Source organism: Euprymna scolopes, chromosome 17, assembly GCF_053919585.1.
Source record: "Euprymna scolopes isolate OS-2025 chromosome 17, ASM5391958v1, whole genome shotgun sequence".
Taxonomy (NCBI): domain Eukaryota; kingdom Metazoa; phylum Mollusca; class Cephalopoda; order Sepiida; family Sepiolidae; genus Euprymna; species Euprymna scolopes.
In genome coordinates, this window is record NC_136498.1 from 50,997,840 (window position 1) to 51,019,904 (window position 22,065).

At 31.8% G+C, this 22,065-nt stretch overlaps 1 protein-coding gene across 4 annotated transcripts in view; it reads right to left on the reverse strand.

The window, feature by feature from the left end:
• Positions 1-22,065, reverse strand: part of LOC145296754 (dedicator of cytokinesis protein 7-like) — a 250,331-nt gene that overhangs the window by 98,662 nt on the left and 129,604 nt on the right. For 3 of the 4 annotated variants that reach the window (XM_080142795.1, XM_080142793.1, XM_080142792.1), the window contains exon 30: positions 17,479-17,490. In XM_080142795.1, coding sequence (XP_079998921.1) covers positions 17,479-17,490 — 12 coding nt within the window. Of the gene's footprint in view, positions 1-17,478; positions 17,491-21,199; positions 21,242-22,065 lie in introns of all 4 variants that reach the window. The other variant, XM_080142794.1, reaches the window with a different exon arrangement.

A 22,065-nucleotide genomic window follows, 5' to 3' on the forward strand; every position in this document is an offset into this window, starting at 1 on the left:
CTTTATGCTGTACGTACCCATCCTATTCCAAAAAAAACATGTAAATTGATCAAGTAGGGTTATTATATATATATATATATATATATATATATATATATATATATATATATATGTATAAATTATGATTTTCTTTTTAATAGTTAATTTAAGTTATTACAAAGTTGATTCTGATCTTGGTAGTTCAAATTGAGTTGTCAGCCTCTTATTTATAAAACAGATCAAAAAACCATGCCTCAGTTTGTCATAAAATTTGATTTTCTTAATTAAAAAGAAAAAATAATTGATACATTTACACGATTTTGGAATATGACATCTTGGTTCTATGACTGTTAATACATATATCAAAGTTTTTCCAAGATTGTTCTGCCTTTTTTTTTTTTTTTTCAAAGTAAGGTTTAATTCTAAATAAGCACCAAAACAAAATTTCTGAAAGTTTCTCATATAAAATCTAGGAAAAAGTAAAGAAAAAAATATGGAAATCTATTTGACATTATTTCGAGTGCAAATATTACATTTATACTATGTAAGTAAAATCATGTTGCAGTGTACGAGAACTGAAAGGCAAGTGCTTCTTACAATATATCTATCTATATATATATATATATATATATATATACACACACAAGCAGGTGCTTTATTGCAAATACATTGATTCTAGCATACTCAAGAAAAGAAAAACAAGTGCATTTTGATCAACAGGTATATTAACTTTCAAATTTTGACTAAAATGAAACAGAGTATATAATTTAGAAATAGACCATTAAACAGAATTCCAGTGGAACCCCGGGATATGGCATTAATCCGTTCCAGGGTTGGTATGAAATTGCCGCATGGCAGGGCCTAAGCAAAATTTTATACAGTTCATATTAAAAATCAGTAACAAAATATAGTACAGTATATAATCAAATAACATTATAAAAAAACCTAAGGCAGGGCAAATACTGTAACCAAGGCCGGAAAAACATTGTATTCCACATCGTGACCTGAAAAAAACCATATCCCGGGGTTCTACTATGTATATGGTCACTAGAAAATTGGATATATATATATATATATATATATATATATATTAAATTTATTTCTACAAACATTGATGGCTACATATGTGCATACATGTTTCTGTAATCACCCTTTATTGGGGAGATTACATCTTCAGGCCAAGAATTACCCTTGAAAACGCTTTTTGGTAGACACATGTTTCATTGGATGTACTTCTAGGAAACTAAACTCTACTGCCATATATATATATCACAAATCCCATAACTAGACTATTTTAAACAATTGTTGATTTGTGACCCAATGATCACTTTTCTGGCTGCACTATGATAAAAGCAATACGAGTACTTGAATTATTTAAACTCTGGGTGTATGTGATACTGTTATGTAACATAGAAAAAACTTCAAACATTGTCTGTTGCTTGCTGTCTAATTATGTCAGTATCCAGCGATTTTTTTTCTCTAACGATTTACTCTCGCCTGATTTAGACTCCAACCTCTCTAGGGAAACCTAGAAACTGTGGACTGCCCCAAATTGAAAACAGCCCTCAACTGTCACAAATTCAAGACAGTCCATAAACTTTCCTTGTCATAAACTATTACAAAATTCATTGCCACTCCTAAAACTGTCTGTTAATTAACCCTAAATATACATGACCTGTATGTCCGATCTTTTGTCCCAGTCGTCTATTACAACTTGATTAACAATTCTATTTTAGCTGCCTTTGTGTACCTTGGTAAACAACTTAATCTCTATTGTCTTTCTACTAAGCTCACTTCCTATAACCTTTTGTTCTGCTGATCAACTCATTTCCTCTTTTTGTGTCAGGTTTGTAACCCTTTCTAATCTTGCCAACTTTTGATCACCCCATTCCCATTCACAGACAGTTGAGTGGTTTCCAGTGAAGCCAGGGTATTTCTGAACCAGGAGGGAAGATCTCAGAAGCCGAGATTTCCATGTTGGCAAGAGGGGTCTTTCTCTATCCTTCTGATGTGCAGCTGTTTCTCCCTCTCAAGGTGTTGATAGGAGTTCGACATGTATGAGGAAGTTTCTCCTTGACTTCAATCATTGGACCATTGGTTCAGGTCCATGAAGAAGATGACATTCATCATTAATAGCATTTGTAATCCATCAATGATGAACACCATTAACAATGATAACAATCTATTAAAAATGGAGATTTGGTATCTGTCTGAAGCTAAAATTAAACTATTTTATTAATTGTATTAATTGTTTGCTATTAATTGTTTAATTTATTGTTATTAATTGTATTGTTTTGTATTGTCTTTGAATGCTGAATTCAGTTTACTATTTCAGAATAATGGATTATCTTTCAATGCTGAACTCAGAATATAGTGTAGTATCTGTTCTGCAGTCATGACACCATCCTTCCAGGAATTACTTTCTTATTTCTTTGGAGAGAGAAAAAGTTTTTTTATTTTTTATTTAAACAACCTATCAACCATTCTATGATCATTTAAGGTCATGTAGATCTTGTGGGAAGCTATTTGGTATATGTTACAGAGTTCTTATATTTTTAGTTTGCTAAGCGAGTTAGTTATCTTGTATCGTGCATAATGGAAGATTGGTGGTTTCCAGCAATTACAAGTGTGTTATGCATGTGTGAGTTATGTGTAAACAATTTAGTATGACGACTTCTTTTCTGTTACGGTTATTTTTATTGTGTCATTATCCAATTATTGGTTTAATATTTTGTAGTTTGTTGTTTATACATTGGTTCCAGAGAGAGAGAGAGAGAGAGAGGAGGAGGAGGAGGTAATGTAGTATATAATCTGTTGCGATGAGGCCGTCCTCTCAGGTATTACCTTCTCCTTGGCAGAAGTAGTGTACATGAACAAAAAATTGTCACAATCAGCGGTTCATTATTAAACATTATATTTACTATCAAAGATATCCTCCCTTCTTTCTCATATCTTTGCTAGTATATATTAAATTACTAAAGTCAAAATGGTTTAAGATTCAACCTTTTTATTAACAATCTATTATTGTATTAAAGCAGAGTTTGTCAACGTTTGCTTCCCTACAAGTTTTTCCTATACATTTTGTATCACACAAAATACATGTTGAAATATTCCTTTGTTCTGCAATTGAATTAGGTTTGAAAAAAATTTTAAGTCTTCTAATTAGTTGTAAATTGCAACAACTGAAAAGTCATTCATCTCTCACAATATGTGTTAATTTAACCACTCGCTTGTATTTCTTAATACCTTTGCGAGCATAAAAAACAGTGACGCTTTTCAGTTAATTTACATAGTGCATTTGTATTCGTTACAACATTAAACTAAATCGTAAAATAATAGGAATCTTTACGTTTATATTATTCATAAGGATAATATAGATATAAAAAGGCTTATTATTCAGAGTGAAGACCTTCTTAAAAGATAAATCACAGTTTACGAATTTTCAAATGAAAATCAAAAAACAAACAAATAATGCTAGCAGTTGTGACTCAACAAATTACAGGCAGTCTAGTTCGTACTATAATTGTTTATTTCAGATATCTAGGAAGACCTGAGGATCCAGAATAGTTGTTAAGAAATCCAAAGAAGATCTTCAACAAATCTGCACAATTAGAATCTTTCAACGATTATAGCAAAGAGATCTCTATAAAAGTCCATATGAACCATAAGAAAATCAGCTAATAATTGCAGGAATTTTACATCAAGATTATCATGGTACTGAATCAGAAGTTTCAATGCTAAACTTTTGCAATTATTTAACTATACCTACTTGATATGTGAAGCAGGTTTTCATTTTCAATGTTTAGACAACAAAAAATTTGGTCAATGTGCACTGGTTGTCCAACTTGCAAAGGGTGTTTATTCCAAAATGGACAGGTTGAAAATAAGAAAATGCCTTTCAGAATAAACACCCTCAACCTCCCCATGTAAAAAACGGTTTTTGGAATAAACACCCACCCCTCAACCTCCTAATGTTAAGAATGGCTTTCAGAATAAACACCCATTGCAGGTCGGACAACCAGTGCACATTGACCAAAAAAATTTTTTTAAATTATTGTAATTATTTAGAATTCTTCACTTAAAAATGTAAGTTATAGTCCTCATTCATTTAAAAAAAATTTTTTTTTTTTTTTGTGTGATTAACAATAAATCTTTCACAATATAAATTGTCTGAACTTGGCCTAGTAATTTTTTAAACATATTATAGCACAGTACATTATTATATTGCCAATAACATTTATTACAGCTAATTTTTAAAAACCAACAGAAATAATAATTTTATAAATAATTATGTATTATTGAAGAAATAAAAACATAGTGATCAATTATGTTTGTAAGAGCATAATATATATTCATCATATATCATATTATACAGCAATATTTCAATTAGTCAATTCAGGAGGTATTGTGAAATTTTGCCCATTGGACTAAATATCATGTTTCATTCATCAGTATTTAATCACTGACTGATGAATGGAGTAAATGTGGTTTTGTCATGAAATCATAGGTATCAGTGGCTAGTGGAAATATTACTGCATAATATCATATATATATATATATGTTTGCCCACAAGAAACCATTTTGTCATTTCACAGTTCTTTAGTGTGACAATAAATCACATGGATTTGAAACCTGATCGCCTTATAAGCAGTCAAGAACTGTTACATCAGTGCAACCAGCCACAGGCACCTATAAGGGAAATATATAAAGGCTTATATATTCACAATTATCAGCTACTTAGAGGGCTCTATTCTTGTAGAAAGAGTAATGTGTTTACACTAAGTGGGATCTAGTGATCAGGTCTAAACCCACAAGGGATAGAGTGTGGTCAATCCTTTTCAGACTAAAGCTGAATTCAGTAATTTTGCAAAAAGTTTTCATGCTTAAAGGTTTTTATATCTTCAAGTATCCATAGTGTTTAGTTTGATCGTTTTGTTTTGCGGCATATCAATCTTTTTGGGGTTATTTAATATGCCTTGTTTAGTAATTTTGCAAAAAGTTACTATGTTTCAAATTCTTTATACCTCCAAATTTTTATTCATGGTATTTGGTTTGGTTGTTTTCTGGATGAAATTTGTTTTTGACTTTGCAGAACATGATTGTATTCTGCAAAGGAAAAAAACACTAACATCAATGTTTGGTGCATTTTAGGTTAGGAAACTGGTATCTTCAGACAGCCTGGTCTGGTAGCGCCAGGATGAAGGATGGGAACAAATCTATTCATTAATCCTCAGACAGCTGTTCTGCCCTATCACAGTTCTTTACTGTGACTAGAATACGTGTGTGTGTGTGCATGCATACATATTTTGTCAATCTATAATTAGGATTCTAACTCATAGTCATGTTGTGAAAACTTAATCTGGAGGACAAGTAATCATATAAACTGAATGTAACAGTATACATACTTTTTTTAATAGTTAACAAAACTTAGGAGTCGATTAAAACTCAATATAAATACTGTGTGTTCCCAATCCAATAAGCGATTGAGTAAAATTGCAGTGCAATGAATGGGACATGCTATTAACAACAGTAAATAAACCAAAACTGATGACGACGATGATAATGGTGATGGCGTGAAGAGCAACCAAAGATTAATTTAGCAGCACTAATAGTTAATATACATTAAATAAAAAGTGTATGAAGCAAACCAATTTCAAAAGTAGTTATTTTAAAAGGTGATGAATTGGGACAGACTAGGAACATATCACAATACCACAGAACTACTTCCCAGCTGACTACGACATGGTCATTTTCATGGCCAATGTTAATATTTTTGTCAAACTTTCCTCTTAAATAATCAATTTCTAGCCAATTTACCCTAACCTGTTTCTAATTTGCTGTTTTGATACCTCATTGTAATACAGCTTCCTATTCCAGTAGCTTCTTTCTAAGAACCGCAAAGTTGTGAAACTCTTTCTACTCACTGTTTTACTCTTACTTTTAACTTTGGTCTTTTCAAGACTAAGGTTAATAGGCATATGCTGTTTTTTTTTTTGTTTTTGTTTTTTTTTAGCTCCTTATATTAAGTGGCTTCATGCCTTGTCTGGAGCAATTTCCATGAAAAAAAAAATCCTCTCAAGGTATTGTCTCATAATCCAACTGATAAACTCGTTAACCCTAATCCTCAAGCGGCTTTTTGACCTTGATAAGCAGTAACTCAGTATAAAATAATATGGATTAATTAGGGTCCAAGAACACCACAAAATAATAATTCCTCTTTATAAGAAAAAAGTGTTTACATTTATTAGAATTATAATAAATAAATAAAATAATCGTAGAGAGTGAAGTAATTTTAAAATGAGAATTTAGAACGATAAGGACACAAATTCTGCATTCGTTTATTAAAAAGTTTAATAAAATAAAACAAAAAACCTGCACCCTACATCGAAAAACAAATATTCAATACATCTCTCCTTCCCACCCCCTTTTTTTTTAAACAAATCTGTCCCTATATTAAAAATTGACCTTGTGACGAAAGCCCAAACAACTTGGTTTCTTATCTATGTTTATAGATGTCACATAGATTGAAAAATTAACCGTTGTCAACCTGAAGTTGTTCCTTTTGTTTTGTTTATTTTCTTGTGTCCTTAAAACCCAACTGATCCAAATATATCTCTACAATATTAAAACTTGTAACTTTATACAGTACAAACTACAAAATGATATTGCAAACCCGCCACTGCCCGGAATACAGTGAAATTATTTTATTTTTATCTGGTATTTGTTTGTATGTGTTTTAAGCTTAAACAGAAAAAGAAATCACTTCTACAGTTTAACTAATTTCAAATTAAACAAGGCTTCTTAAAAGAAGCACTTGTTTATTCTTATAATAGATTTAATGTTGAATTAAGAAAAAAAATTATGTAATTGAAATAATCACGTCTAAGTTCGGCATCAAAGTGCAATGTAGCCACACAGAGGTATACACTTCCAAGAAGCAACATTATTTACAGATGCTTGGCAAACAACAACTACAGATTTAGCAGTGATGAGCGCAAACAAAAATCAAAAAAATAATAAATATACACATCATCTAACACTTATAGTTAAATTAAGGCATCTATACTTTAATTGAAAAATGAAATTCATATGGACTATAAAAAATAAAATACTTGATACTGTCAATTTGCATGAAAAGAAAATCTGAGGGTCATCTGAGTATTGTAAACAGGGCGTCATTTTACAATTTGTAATTGTTCCGAAGAAAACAACTCTCTTTTACGAAGAGATTCGTTCACAAAAATTCTGTTTATGGGGGGGGGGGCTCTAGATTTATTACCTCATTTTGCTATTTATAAAATTTAAAAGCATTTTTAAATTAATGTTCTAGAAATGGAGATGCATTCATCCCATTTAAAAAAAAGCAAAAACCATTTTATTCATGATATAATAATATAGCAAAGCCGCAGCAAACATATATAGCAATTGTCTACGAACACCAACACTTATTTGCGCACGCACACATGACGACCAATGGATTTTCTCTATTTCCAATGGACAGAAGGTTTCAAGTTACTGTTGTTTTTCTCCTCCTAATTCATGCATACAAATGACATGCAAACAAACCATTTTTTTTTTTTGTTCACAAATGTTAGCGAGCCTTAGCTCTTCCATGCCAACACAAGCATCAGAGTTGCAGCCGTTTCAAAAACGTACGATAACATCTAACAACATATTGGCAATTGTTAATCTTGTTGAAAGAGTTAAGGGTTGTTTTTTTTTTTCATCAAATAAAGCCCTTACATCACAAAATTTTTCCCCCTTCATTAAGCCATGACTATAAAACCGTTAGCAATAGACAGATGCTACTAATTAGAGAATGCATAAAACTGAGATGTTTTTTCTTTCTTTAAAAGAGACCTTTTTCATTTTTCTTTAACTAATTTGTTACAAAACCTGAATATAACATGTATAATTGCAAACACCAACAACTAATGATCCTAATGATAAAATATCTATATACCATTATGGTTATTTTGCTTGTCACACGCAATTCAACTGTACATGAAATGCCTTCGAGAGGAAGGACAAATGACAAAAGTAATAGTAGGAAGCAAATGATGTAGATAAAAGTGAGAGGAGATGGAGATGGAGAGGGGAAGTGAGTGCAAAGATGGAGTAAACAGAAAGAGAAAATAGCTAGAGAACGGAGAGGGTCTGTTATGACATCACAAAAGTTCCATAAATATTTTGTTTAAAAGCAGCAACAGCAGTTGTAACTACTGATCTATATAATACCAAATGCATGCTAATGTTTCTGAATTTTCGAGATTAGGATAGATTATCTGTATTACTTCGGACTACTGTTCTCCCCTTGAATGTTATTTTTATTATGTTTTGGTTGATGTAACCACCAACCTTCTTCAGATGTATCTTGTCAATGGAAATCTTTCTGTCAAATTTGGGAATTTTGAATGGAACCCTTTATTTAATCCATGGGAGTAACATGCTCTCGTTCTGTCAGACACGATTGGGTCAAAATACTAAGTAATTTGCAATAGTATTTTTAAGTGTTGCCCAAACTGAGAGTTGAACTTTCAAGCACAACTTACAACTGAATTTTACCAAGCACTTCATTCACTATGCCATGGGTCCTTGTGAATGAAAATAACTGAAGATGAGAACAGTAATCCAAAGAATCTAAATAATATAAAATGTATATCCATATAAAATTCTAATGTGTTTCCATAAATATTTGAAATTTCTAAATATTTAATAATATATATGACAAATTCTGAACCAACAGGGTATCAACATCTTCTAACCCTTTTACAAGGACATACTTTTAATTACTGGTTCAATGTGTTTGTTTTACAGCATGTTAACTCTTTGTGGATTATTTAATAGCAACGGTTTGTTTTTTTTAAATAAGAATATAAGCAGCACATTTAGTAAATAATTCGAGGAGGAGGAAGTATAGGTTCACACCTTTTCCAAGAGCGTTAGCATGTAAGAGGGAGAAATGCAACTAATCTGCTAGAACTCTCTGAATTCCATATTATTTTAAAGAATCATTACAATTACCAATCCCTCTCCACTATTGTTTTAGGGTTAGGAATTTCTGGAAGTTTTTCTTTTCCTAGGTGAGTTGAGGTTTCTCAATTCTCTTTCTCTCTCTCTCTCTCTTTATATATATATATATATATACCTAAATTGAATAAAATCACAACCTACATGAATAGAAATTCACTTTTTTGGCATTAAGCTCTTACAGCTGTTTCGTGAAAGGATGGACAATTACCTCTCGTCCATAGAACTGTAAATCTTCCATCCAGTCACTCCTCAGAGACGCTTACAACTATTCCCAACAAGTTCTTCAATCCGTTGTGAACACATTTATTTATTTTTTTTTTTAATATATATATATATATATATATATATATATATATATATATATATATATAAAAATCTTTAATTCCTCAAAAGTGTTTTAATTCCTTATTACTTGCCACCCTACAAGAGCAAAGTTAAACACAAGGCCAGTTTTTAAATGTGTGAGGAAAAAATCCAGCTTCCAAGCTTATAAGCATTAATAAATTTTAGCAGTTGTGAGTGAGATGAACTTGAAATATTAAGTTAAAATGGATGAACATGTTTAGAAAATAATTATTTTGTCATTATTATAAGGATATAGTAAACTATAACATAAAGGGCAGTTGTCTATGTGTATGTATGTTCAGCTAAAAGTTTAATAACTACTACACAAACACTCACAACTCACAAACAACTTTCTACTTCAGCATTGATAATATCTAAATTTTAAAATAATTATTAATTCTTTGGGGGGACCAGCAGGCCCAGATTTTGTTGGAAGAGGGAGGGAGTTAGACATTTCCAATATTATATATTATTATGTTATATAAAGGAAACATGAAATACTTGGAGTATAATTATATGACTTTTTTTTAAAACAAGAGAAAGGAATAGGGTGGACGGAAGTGAAAAAAGAGGTAGGAATGATGGATGTGAAAAAATGGGAAAGAGGGAGAGAAAGACGGATTAAGAGAGGGAAAAGAGTAGAAGTTTTAATATGAAGATGTTAAACACACTTTTTAACCTCTTCTAATTTTATTTTATTATACCCCCCCCCGGGCCACGCCAGATAATCCTGATAGTTAAGAAGATTTACAAATAATAACAGAAGGCAGGGATTGTGATGTAGGGCTATATCTGAGATGATTTGGTTTTTGGTTAAAATAGAAAAATCCATGCTTGAAGACTGACAGAATAACCCACAAATCTCTTGAATTATATCTCAAAATTCATCCCCAAAACTGGGGTCCATGTCCTAAAGAGCAGCAGCAGCAGCAATAGTAGTAGTAATAGTGTTGTTATCAGGGATTGCACCATTATTAGAGAGACATACAATACCAGAAGGACGCACCCCCAACCAAAAAAAAAAAAAGAAAAAAAAACTATTATCCACCCACCCTCACCGATCAAGGTGATGTGTTTCTTTGATTGATGATGATGATGAGGATGAATGATGCCACTGTTGCTCATGTCTTTCTCCCAACGGATGCTGAAGATATGTGGCAGAGATGAAAGGTTACTTTGGCCAGAAAAAAAAAAAAAGAAGGAAAAGACATAACACAGAAACAACAAATGAAAAAAAAAAAAAATTTAAGTAAAAAAAAAATAAACGATTAAGATGATGATGAAAACACAGATGAATGAAAGAAACACACACAAAACTTATTTCGAATAGTCAGTAAAGTAGTAGCAATAGTAGCATTGTTAAGAGAAAATAAAAAAAGCCAGCATGCACGATGAGTATGGTAAAAAATAAACACAAAAATAAAAAGTTAAAGGAGAAAATGGTTGGTCAGTAATAGTTTGCAGATTAGGAAAGCCAATTAAACAAGTTTGGATTAATTTTTATAGATATATATATAAATAAATAAAAAAAACATTTGAATAACACAAAAAAAATATGAAATATATTTTAGTATCATAGACAACACAGTTTGGAATAGCTTTGCTTGACAAATATCCATTATTTGATAGTGATATGAACATAGAAGTTATTAAATACAGCAATAAATTTTAATTTATATTTACAGCTATTTAATAGCAACTGCACTTTTTTCCAATACACCCATATGATAAATACATGCACACAAAATATAATTATATATAAACATGAATAAACAACAACAAAGAAAATAAAACTGAATACATCTGAAAGACAATAATTGCAAAGAGACAAAATTGGAAATTTCATAGACTGACATATTTTATTCTTTTCTAAACTTCATCAAAAAGTAAAATTTTGAAAAATATTATAGTAAGCCAGGAGCAAACAAAATGAAATTCCCTGAGGATGACAAATGTTTGTGGCATCAGGCAAATTTTTTTTGTTTTCCATAATAATATTTTTATTTTTGTTTTTCAATGGAGTTCTAAAAATGAATCAAGCTATGAAGTTCATCATATTGTCTAATTATATATGTGTAGGGTGTCTCAAAAAAATTATGCACACTTTAACTGTTATCAGTATTGTCTTGACAATAATGGTCATCAATTTGAATATTTGCAAACATGGTTCTTCAATTACATTTGTTTGCTGTATTCAAACACATTACATTCCACTTTGTGTTCATAAATAAAGGTTTCATTGTCATTCGATGTGTGAGTACATTTTTACATTTTTTGAGACACCCTATATACATATATATATATATATATATATACATATGATCTGCCATAAGTAACTTATATTTTCTTTTGGTCGTAATGTTATTAGGGCTGAAGTATTTCTTCTATTTCGTGTGTCATTTGAAAGCAAAAGTCATATTTTCATTTGATTTCTATTTTATATATACATTATGTTCACATGATTAACGAAAGAGCAAAAAAGTTTTGAAATGGTTCTGGAATGCCATGAGCATGAAATTCATCCAATGAAATGTTCAAAAGCATTTTCGGGCCAAATTGAATTAGTAATTCCTGGGTAGATATCAAGAGATTACTAATCCGATAGATTTATGTTGAAAGAAAATTATATAGTCACTTATAGCAGACCACATTATATATATATATATATATATATATATATATATATATATATATATATAAAATGGCAAATAAAAATTACAGAAATACTTTTAATCATGACTTGAGATAATTGTGAATATTTTATAAAGGTGAAATACTTTCCAAAATTTATCTTTAATATTGAATGAAAAGAAAAAAAAGGCGCACAACATTCACAAAAAAGGGTTGAATTCTAACCACACAAAAAAATGGTTAGTCGATAATTTTACTTTTGTTGGCAGACAAAGACAATGAAGATTCGGTTGTTGCCCAGAATTCAACATAATTTAAAAAAAAAACAAAAAAAGAACAAAGATACAGAAAAATATTTATGATGTACATACTAGTCACAGAACGAAAATGTCATATTCCAAAAATTAAGTAGTTTTTATTTTGAAAATCATTTTTTACACTACTTTTAGTCATTTTAATAGTAAATTGTAGCCATTACAAGGCAGATTTCGATCTTGGGTAGTTTGAATTGAGTTGACTGCCTTTATTTATTAAAGATAGAGAACTTAGGCACACCATTATCGCTTCCTCATAAAATTATTCTTAGTAAAAAAAAATTACTTTATGTGATTTTTGGAATATGCCATTTTTGTTCTGTGATGGGTACATACATCATGAAAATTTTTCTGCATTTTTTTTTTTTTTAAATTAGGTTGAATTCTGAACAAGAACCATTTCAATTGAACAGCATCATAGAGATGCCTTTTACTTGTTACTCTAAAATTCTTTACTTCTTACACACACATAGACAATAAAAACTGAAACTTTATTGAACAAACTAGTTTATACACGTTCCTTAAAAAGCAGTGTGGATACAGTAACTGAGTATGTTAATGTCCATTTCTACTTAGTTCCTACTACTTCATAGTTAATACAAAGTTAAATTTTGTGAAAGAAAATATGCTTAGTATTTGCATGAGAGAGTTAGTAACTATGATGAATGTATTTACCCATCGTTTTTATTAGCAAAAAGCAGTAAAAATTCTTTTGAAGCAAAAAATCAATTTTAAACTAATGCTTAATGTCTACTTATTTTTTCAGATTATAAAAAAAGTCACTTAATTTAAAAAAAAACAATATGCAGTGTTGTCTTTACGTTATGTCATTTAAATTTATAAAACATGTACCAAGTTAAAAAAAAAAAAGAAGGAAATCCTTTAGACTTACGTGAGGTTCAAACACAGATATTGATATTGTAAAAACTACTGCCTTAGTAATATATATTCCATCCGTTCCTTTATATAGATTACATTAGACAAAAAGTCATCCAAAGAGTGACTACATTATTAATGATTATTCAGGCATAATTTTGTTTCCTACCGTTTATGCAGTCTTTTGCTTCATTGTTATATCTGCAAGATATTTTAAGTAGCATCAGTTGGTCAAGTAGAGGGAGATAAGGCAGTATTGCAGTGTACAATCCTTCTCTCTACATTTGTAGATAGTTAGGTCAGTTTTGTAATCCCATCTGGTTATGCACTAGTAATTTTTGATCACCTCATTACCCTTCTTGAGTAGTTGAGCCTTTTACACTGGAGCCAGATTGCTCATGAATTGGAAGAGAGGGTCTCAGAAGGGGAAATTTCCATGGCAGAAGGAGAGGGGGGTGATTCTCTAGCTGTCTGGTTCACAGCTGTATTCTGGTTTCTTCGTGTGATGTTGTAAGGGATTCAACATGACTGGGGAAGCGTCATTGAACCACTGAATAACAATGAATGCTATAATAGGATTCACATATCACTTGCGCAAAACAAGTGAGAAAGAAAACAGCAATTCTTCACTCCAGGGAGAAAGTGAGAGTTTTGAGCTTGTCAAGAGTAAACTCAAGATCTACTTTCTACTTTTATACAAACTGGTATGATCTTAGCCATATTTCTCTTTTATTCAAGTTCACAAGTCAAATGATTTTTTTTTAACTTTGCAAGCTCACTTTCCAGTTCTTACAGTTCAGTGGCTCAATTGTCTCCAAATTCCACTCTTTTTCAATCACTTACTTCCAAGTCTTCCTTGGCTGGTCAAGATATCCATGCTTGCAAAAAGATAATCTGTATACTGGACGCTCAGCAAATTCACAGACTTAACATATTAGGTTTAGTCAGATTTCACATTGCATATCCATTTAATAACGGGTCTGTCAGTGTATGATTTAATTTTAAAACACTATAAACTTATGTAATATATCTGCATAATACACGGAATATTACAGAGTGGGAGTGAGCTACCTTAACAGATAAAATATCATCTCCAATTCAAAATTCCCTGGATACAACCTATGACAGACACCTCCTAAAGAAGACTGGAGAAGACAACTGGCAAAATCTTATGATTATAAGCAAGCACTAAGATGAAGGAAAAAACTCGAACTATGTTATGCTAGAATTCAAAATATTGAAAACTTAAGATTTTATTATTTCTTAGGTTAGCTTTAAATATTAGTAGATTTGAAGAACAAAATTATTGACTTAATTTCCATGTCAAATATATTTCTGATAATAATTATCATACATGAATGATTAATGTGATACGCATTGTATATTTTTTGTTTGGATAAAAAGTATTCATGGAAGAAATCTATATTTGTCTATGTGTATTGATAATACTCCACTATAATAATAGATTGAGCCAGAAAAAGACTATAAATTGTGTGTATTGTATTTGCTATTAATTTAACGTGAGCAAGGATAAAAATTATATATACATTGTTTATTGGCGATGATGAATGAGATCGATTTATTGTATTGTACATGAACAGCTAACAGAATAAATAAAGTTGAACTCAAGGTTAAGAAATAAACTATATATATTTTTTAAGCATGTGGGTATTTATGAAGGCTAATAGCAATGCAAAAAAACGAGAATAGTGAAAGAATTTTTTTTTTTTTTTTTTAATGGCATATCAACCCTTTGTGGGTTATTTAATGCCGAATCCAGTTATTTTGGGAATAGTATTCGATGTTGTATCCAGTTATTTTATATGAGATTTTTATTCTTCAAGCTCCTTGTATTTTCAATCATTAGTTCGTAGCTTTTGATTTGGTTGTTTTATAGTGGATTTTGTCATTTTTGTTCTCTGCCTTGCAGAATATGATTGGGTTTTGCAATGGGAGGGGAAAAAGGGTTATAGTATTATTAAGTCCTGTATTATGAATGTAGTTATATTGTTGATAGTGTTTTATATTCAAATTGTCCTCATTCTTAAGGAAGGTTTCTTGGAGACAAATAACCAAAGGATTAAATTTGGTTTGCAACAATAAAATTTCATTGTAATTTGCCTTCAATCCGCGGCAATTCCATTGGATTTTCTTGTAATTCATGAGGATTTTTTTTTGGTTTGAGGAGTAACTTCAGTTTCCATGTCTTCTAATTCCGTAAATCTATTTGTAGTAGTAGTAGTGGCTTCTGTTTGTGGTAATTTCTTTATATTATTTTGTTTTTTGGTAGATGTATTTTTTGTTTGCTTTTCGAGTGTGTTTTTTTTCATCACGGGGAAGACGTATTGGTGACCTGTGTGGTCTTTCTTTTGATTGACTTTGTTTTCTTGGATGTTCTGATTTTGGTTGAGAATGTGTTTTATTGGTAACATTAGTTGATGATTTAATGGGATGATTAATTTTTGATGATATGTTTGGTTTGATTTCATTTATAAATTTGGGCCAGTCGTTTGGTCCCAATTGTAACAATTTGTTTATTAGTATTTCGTATTTGGAGTCTTGGTTAGTGATGTTGGATGATATACAACTTGAGGTGACTTGAGAGTATGTCTTTTCCTTCATGTATCCATCTACTATTTTCTTGGCTTTGAGGAAAATGTTTTTGGTACGTTTTATTGACACTACTTCCTTTTCTTTCTTCCAGATTCTGCATTCTCTAGCATAAGCAGGATGGGTTTCTCCACAATTTGCACATTTGCAATCAAGATTGCAGTCATTGACAGTGTGGTCTGTATCTCTCTGGCCACATCTGCTGCACACTGCTCGTCCCCTACATGCATCCTCATGGTGCCCAAACTTCTGGTATTTAAAGCACCGAAGTGGGTTTGGTATAAAGGGTTCAACTTTTTCAACGTTGAACCCAATTTTGATTTCTTTTGGGATAGTGGGTCTATCAAACTGCATAATGTAAGTGTTCGTATGTATAGTCTGATTCTCTTTTTTATTGTAATTCTTTTAATGCTTATTACTCCTTGGTTTTTAAGTTCTTTTGTAATCTCTTCAGTAGTGCACATTGAGAGGTCTTTCGATTTTACTACACTTTTGGATGTATTCAGATTCTTGTGTGGATAAGTTTTGATATTTATGTTGTGGAAAGTTTTCATTCCTAGGAGAAAAGTGGCATGTTTTTCTCTTTCCACTTCCACCAGTAGGGTTTTATTTTTTAAAGTTTTTACATTTTTAGGGGTAATATATGGCGATATAATTTTATGTATAATAAACGGTGATAAGTCAGTTATTTTGGTTTCTTCGGTGGATTCCAATACAATAAATTTTGAGGATGTTTGGTGTAGTTCATTATCTGAACTATCCGAGTCGACGCGTTGGCGCTTGGAGTTTTTATACTTGGCCATATATATATATATATATTTTAAATTCATTGTTTATGCTTCCCACCCACCTTGGAGTCCAATATTGAGGCATGTTAAGGGGGAAACCCATTCGCCTTGTCATGCCAGGGCTACATAAACAGTATACATGTTCCAAATGGGAGCCATGAGCATCCATAATCCTTTAGTTATACAATCCAAGTCATTTGTGGTAACTTCCGGCACTATACAGCCATGTTATGACTTTAATCATTTGGCACATTTGACCCTAGCCATGAATTTTGATGGGTTACACAGTGCATAACTCAGAACGTTTCCAGGGTTAAAATGAAAGATGGATAATGTAAAGATGACGCAGAGGACAGACGCCAAACGCCATAGACAAAACAGAGAAATTATGAAGAATGACATCATGCTTTTGAGTGGAGGGGAAAACTAAGGTTTTCAAATTTGCCTCTTCAGGAAGCTGTGTTAATGAGATTTCTGCAATAATGTAGGAAACTCACATTTAAAACGAATGTTACTTTGATGTCTGTCTGTTTGCATCACTCATTTCAGTAAGTTAGAAAAGTGGAGTTTAAGAAGTAAATAACTAAGATAACAGTAGTCTCTATCCTAAAGCCATTCTATTCAAATAAAACCTTGAAGAATACTCAACAAACGTCTCCTTGTGTCTTTCTTTATGAAAAAATCTCACATAATAACAAACCCGATACACACAATCTATATTCTTTGGGGGTGAGGGGCTTAATCCATTGTTGTAAGAAGCAGTGTTATTACTCGACAACAGTTTTATAGCCAACAACAATTCATTTGATGATAGTGATCACAAAACAGTAAAAGCAGCAAAAATAGCACAAAAAAAAAAATTAGAACCAGCAAACAAATGGGTATGAACACCCAATTCTTACCTCGTTAGGTGTCTGTGCATAAAAGGGGGGAAGAACAGGAATGGAAAATAAAAATAAAAAATGCATCAATATAAGGAAAGACATTTAAAATAAAAGGGTGAATTTTTTTTTTTTTGTATTTTCATTGTTTTTTTGTTTTTTTAAGAATTTACCCCCCTTTTTTTTTTTTTTTTTTTAAATCAATTATATACAACTCCCATCCTTTGTCGGGATGCAGTTTTAAAAAGAATATTGTTAAGCAAATGTTAAAAAAATTAACTGAAAATGAAAATATTAAACTATTAGTTTTTAATATGAGTTAATATGTGTATTTTTTTTTTAATATATTTTTTAATAATTCACTGTGAATGAAATAAATTAAAATTGAAAAAGTTGGATATTTTCTTTTTATTAGTTTGTTGTGGGTGAAATTAATTTAAAAAAAAAAAAAATAGGGCAAAGCTGAATATATTTGCCTCCACCAAACAAAATAGAAATGATGTAAATGTTTGAAGTCAACACAGGGTGGAACAATAAAGTTGTCACTCTAAAGGAAATGACACTACAGCTTTATTTTAAAACTTGTATTGAAAAAATCATTTCAGGTAACTTGATTATGTAGTAGAGCTGACATCTATTCAATGTAGCTGCCTTCAGCCTCAATCACCACCTCAATGCAGATCCAGAACTGGAAGCATGCTTTTTCCACAAACGCCTGTGAGAGCTTGGCGAATACTCAGCGATCAGGTTGGCTTTGGTGTTGTAAGAGGTCATGTTGATGATGTTCTTGATGTATAACCAAACGGAGTAGTCCAGCAGGTTCAGTAAGAGAAGGGTACAAAGTCGTAGCATTCCTTCTGAAGTCAAGCCTGGACCTCTTTGGACTTGTGGGCCAGTGCTGAGTGCTGCTGTCACACCCAGGGTCTGCCAGCAGCCACCTGATTGCACCAGGAGATCACCACACATTTTAACACATCCAGGTACACTTTGGTGCTGACTTTCATGTCGACTTTGAAGATGTAAGGTGGCATGATGTGGCCCTCACTTGAAACCACACCAAAGACCATAACTGTGACCAGAAACAATGTTGAATTGTGCCCTCAAGTGTTGAGCTGTCTGAATTTGAATTTTGAGAATACTGGTAATGGTCCTGTTGTCATAACTTGGATCGATAGAGAGCAGGAGTTGTACAGTGGCACATCTCCGATCTCGCTCGTTGAACATCGTGTCACTTTCAGACATGATAGAAAGCTCCTATCGCTCTTGGGATTTGTACATAACTGGTTTGCAACAACAAAAAAAAGAAAACCGATTTTCATCAAACAGAAATGGAATCATATTGTCTTTTCTATGGCAACAATTTTATAGTTCCACCCTGCACATTTCTTTTTAATAGAAAAATGTGCACAATCATGTTTCTTGTTTCTTTCATATGTGAAAATAAAGCGAATACATTTTGGTTAGATTTGCATGTTTGGCAATCTTGCAGCATAGTTAACAGCATAGAAATTGAATATTTATGACTACTTCATATAATCACATAATTTAAGGTACAAAGATATAATTTTTTTGCTTAAGCCTTCAGTATTTACTTCAACAGTGTTCAATATATAGGTAGAGCTAAGTAGTAAGTTATAAAAATATACATGGCAATATATACTTTCATAACTTACTACTATACATACATATATAACAAATAATTTTTACTAAATGCAATAAAATTAAATTTTTTATCAACCTGTATACTTTTAACATTCTGAAACTTAAAATACATATATATATATATTTTTTTAATTTCAAAATAAGGATTTTGTCAATAGTACTATTTCAGACCAGTTTTGTTGCCACATCTAGGGAGGAGCTATTAAGAGTACCTTTTCTTGTCTTGGCAAGGTTCAAAACCAGCTTCGAAATCTAATCGTCGAAGCCCTTTTCTCCACCCTGCTTACACTTTCTCACAAATGAGACATAGCGAGTAGCTATACTCTATCATTATTTTCATATTCGGGGCTCAACTAAACTTCTACCTATGCACCCCCCCCCCTGTAGAACATTCGCAGTGGACATTCGTCTAGCCACAAGAACTGCTAACAATTTCTTTATTACATATCTGCGCCTAAAACATAACTCTTATGAACAAAGTTTCTTTCCTAGAACACAATACTGTAGGGCTACTTCCCACCTGATTATAACATGGCCGTTTTCAAGTCTAACATGAACAAGTTTCTGTTGAGCTATCCTCTTAAATAAACAAACACTATTCAAGTTCCACCATTATTTATAATTACAGTGTTATCTTACCAGCCAACTGACACTCATTAGCCCTATCCTTGAGTGGCCTCCAGGCCTTAATTAGTAAAAAAAAAGTAAAAACAATTAAAAATGGCCACTTACAATTTTCATTTAGCTTCAAGATACTGAAACATTTTAAAATTTTAAAAACTTTATGGAAATTTCAGAATTTTAGAAGTATACAGGTCAATAGAAAATTCAATTTTAATGCATTTGTTGAAAATTATTAGTTGCAGTTGTTTTATTTTCGATTTAACTTGGCTGTTAACCACACAGCAAGATTACCATTTGTTTCACAACGTACCAACATATTTTCCTGTAGGTTCTTTAAGGCAAACACATTTTTGTTGTTATGGTTCAAATTCAAGTCAAATAATTCCAATTAAACAGCTACCTGTAGTTAACTCTTGTGAAACAGCCATAGATTAATTTCCACAGTTATTTTTTACTGATAAACTGTGGGTTCATACTTTCCCTATAAGTGAATAGCTTTGAAAGGATTTGAATTCTGGGTATCTCTCTTTCAGACGGCGAGAAGATATGATACTAGAGTCGGAGAGTAGAACTAATGAGCCAGTGCGCCCAAAAAGGAGCACTCTGACCTGAAAATTGCCTAGGCAGCCCCGTCAGCATTTTCGGTAGAGATGCCTCAGTCAATTAGCAGTAAGCTAACTCCCTTCTCAAAGAGAGAAGATAAAGCAAGGAATGTGGACCTCCTAGAACACAATCAACAAAGAAAAGGCCATTTCAGAAATGGCATAGACTCTGTTGATTTTGGTGCTGAGGGAAAAATTCCCTGCTTCAAAAGAATTTGAACTGTGTGCCAACTTTTCACAATCCATACAAATAATCATTGTTATTCAAACGTATGTAAAAAACAATATTGAACATTATGTATAAATATGTACAGAATGGAAAATAATTAATATTTTTCTCCAACTCATAAAAAAACTTGTTTGGCATTATTCAATATTTACTTTAAAAGAAAAATAAATTGACACATTGAAAAAGATCAAAATCACATTTCAGATATGAAGCCATGTTAACATTACAAAAGGACTTCAATTTGATATTCATATGAAAATAAGTATACCTGTCTTAATTTTATCAAACAAATATATTAATTATTAAAAATGTCTAGTTTTTTTTAAATTTATAAAGTGCTTTGATTTAAAAAAAATATATATTTTTTTAAAGTGATTTTATTAAAATCCAAATTAGCTTTGAGCTAAGCTATTCCAAACATTATAACAGAGCAGCAGCAGAAGCAGCTCTTGGCTTCCATCTGACAACCATCACTGTAAAAAGGGGTTGATGTTTGACATGGCATGAGACATAAGGATATAAAAGACAAACATATGAAGAGAGCAGTAGTAGAGACGAGCAAGAAGAGAATAGAAAGAGCTGGAATAATAGACTACAACCAAATTGTCTTTATGAGGACACAAACCTTGATAATGGAAGGAACCGGCGGTTCAAGAATGTAGCTCCCCTGGAAAGGAGGCAGTGGTGTACACATTAAATTAGACTAACAAAAAAATGTATAAATTATGATGAGTAAATTGAAAACGTGAAAGGATAGATAGGGTAGAAAAGAGACACAAAAAGTCAGACATTATCAGCATCACACTGTTGTAGAGGGAGGAGAGAGAGAGAGAAGGAATGAGGAAGTGAGAGTCAAAGAAAGGGAGTGAGAGAGAAGAGAGAGAAAGAAAGAAAGGGGAGAAGAAAGAGTAAGAAGATAGGGAGAGAGAAAAGAAAGAGAATGGAGAGAGAAGAGAAAAAGTGGAAGGAGAGAGAGAGGAATGAGGAAGTGAGAGACAAAGAAAGGAATGAGAGCGAATAAAGAGAAAAAAGGGAGCGAAGAAACAGTAAGAAGATAGGGAGAGAGAAAAGAAAGAGGATGGAGAGGAGGGATAGAAAGAAGAGAAAAAAAGTAGAGAGAGAAGAAAGAGTAAGAAGATACGGAGAGAGAAAAGAGAAAGAATGGAGAGAGGAGAGATAAATAGGAGAAGAGAGAGAAAAAGGGGAAAAAAGAGAGAAAAGAGGGAGAAAAAGAGGGGAGAGAGACAGACAGACATACACAGAAACATGTTGATTTCAAGTAAACAAAATAACACAGGTAAATATGGAAAAGATGAGAAAACAGATAAAAAAAAAAGTGAAGCTATCATGTTGAAACATTGGTTTTTTAGTATATCACCAAAGTTAAGCAACAAGGAACCTTCACAGACAGTTGACTATTTGAGAATGCTAGGCATTCTATGTCATTCTGGAATCCACACAAAATTTCAAACTAAACCCTTTATTTTATCC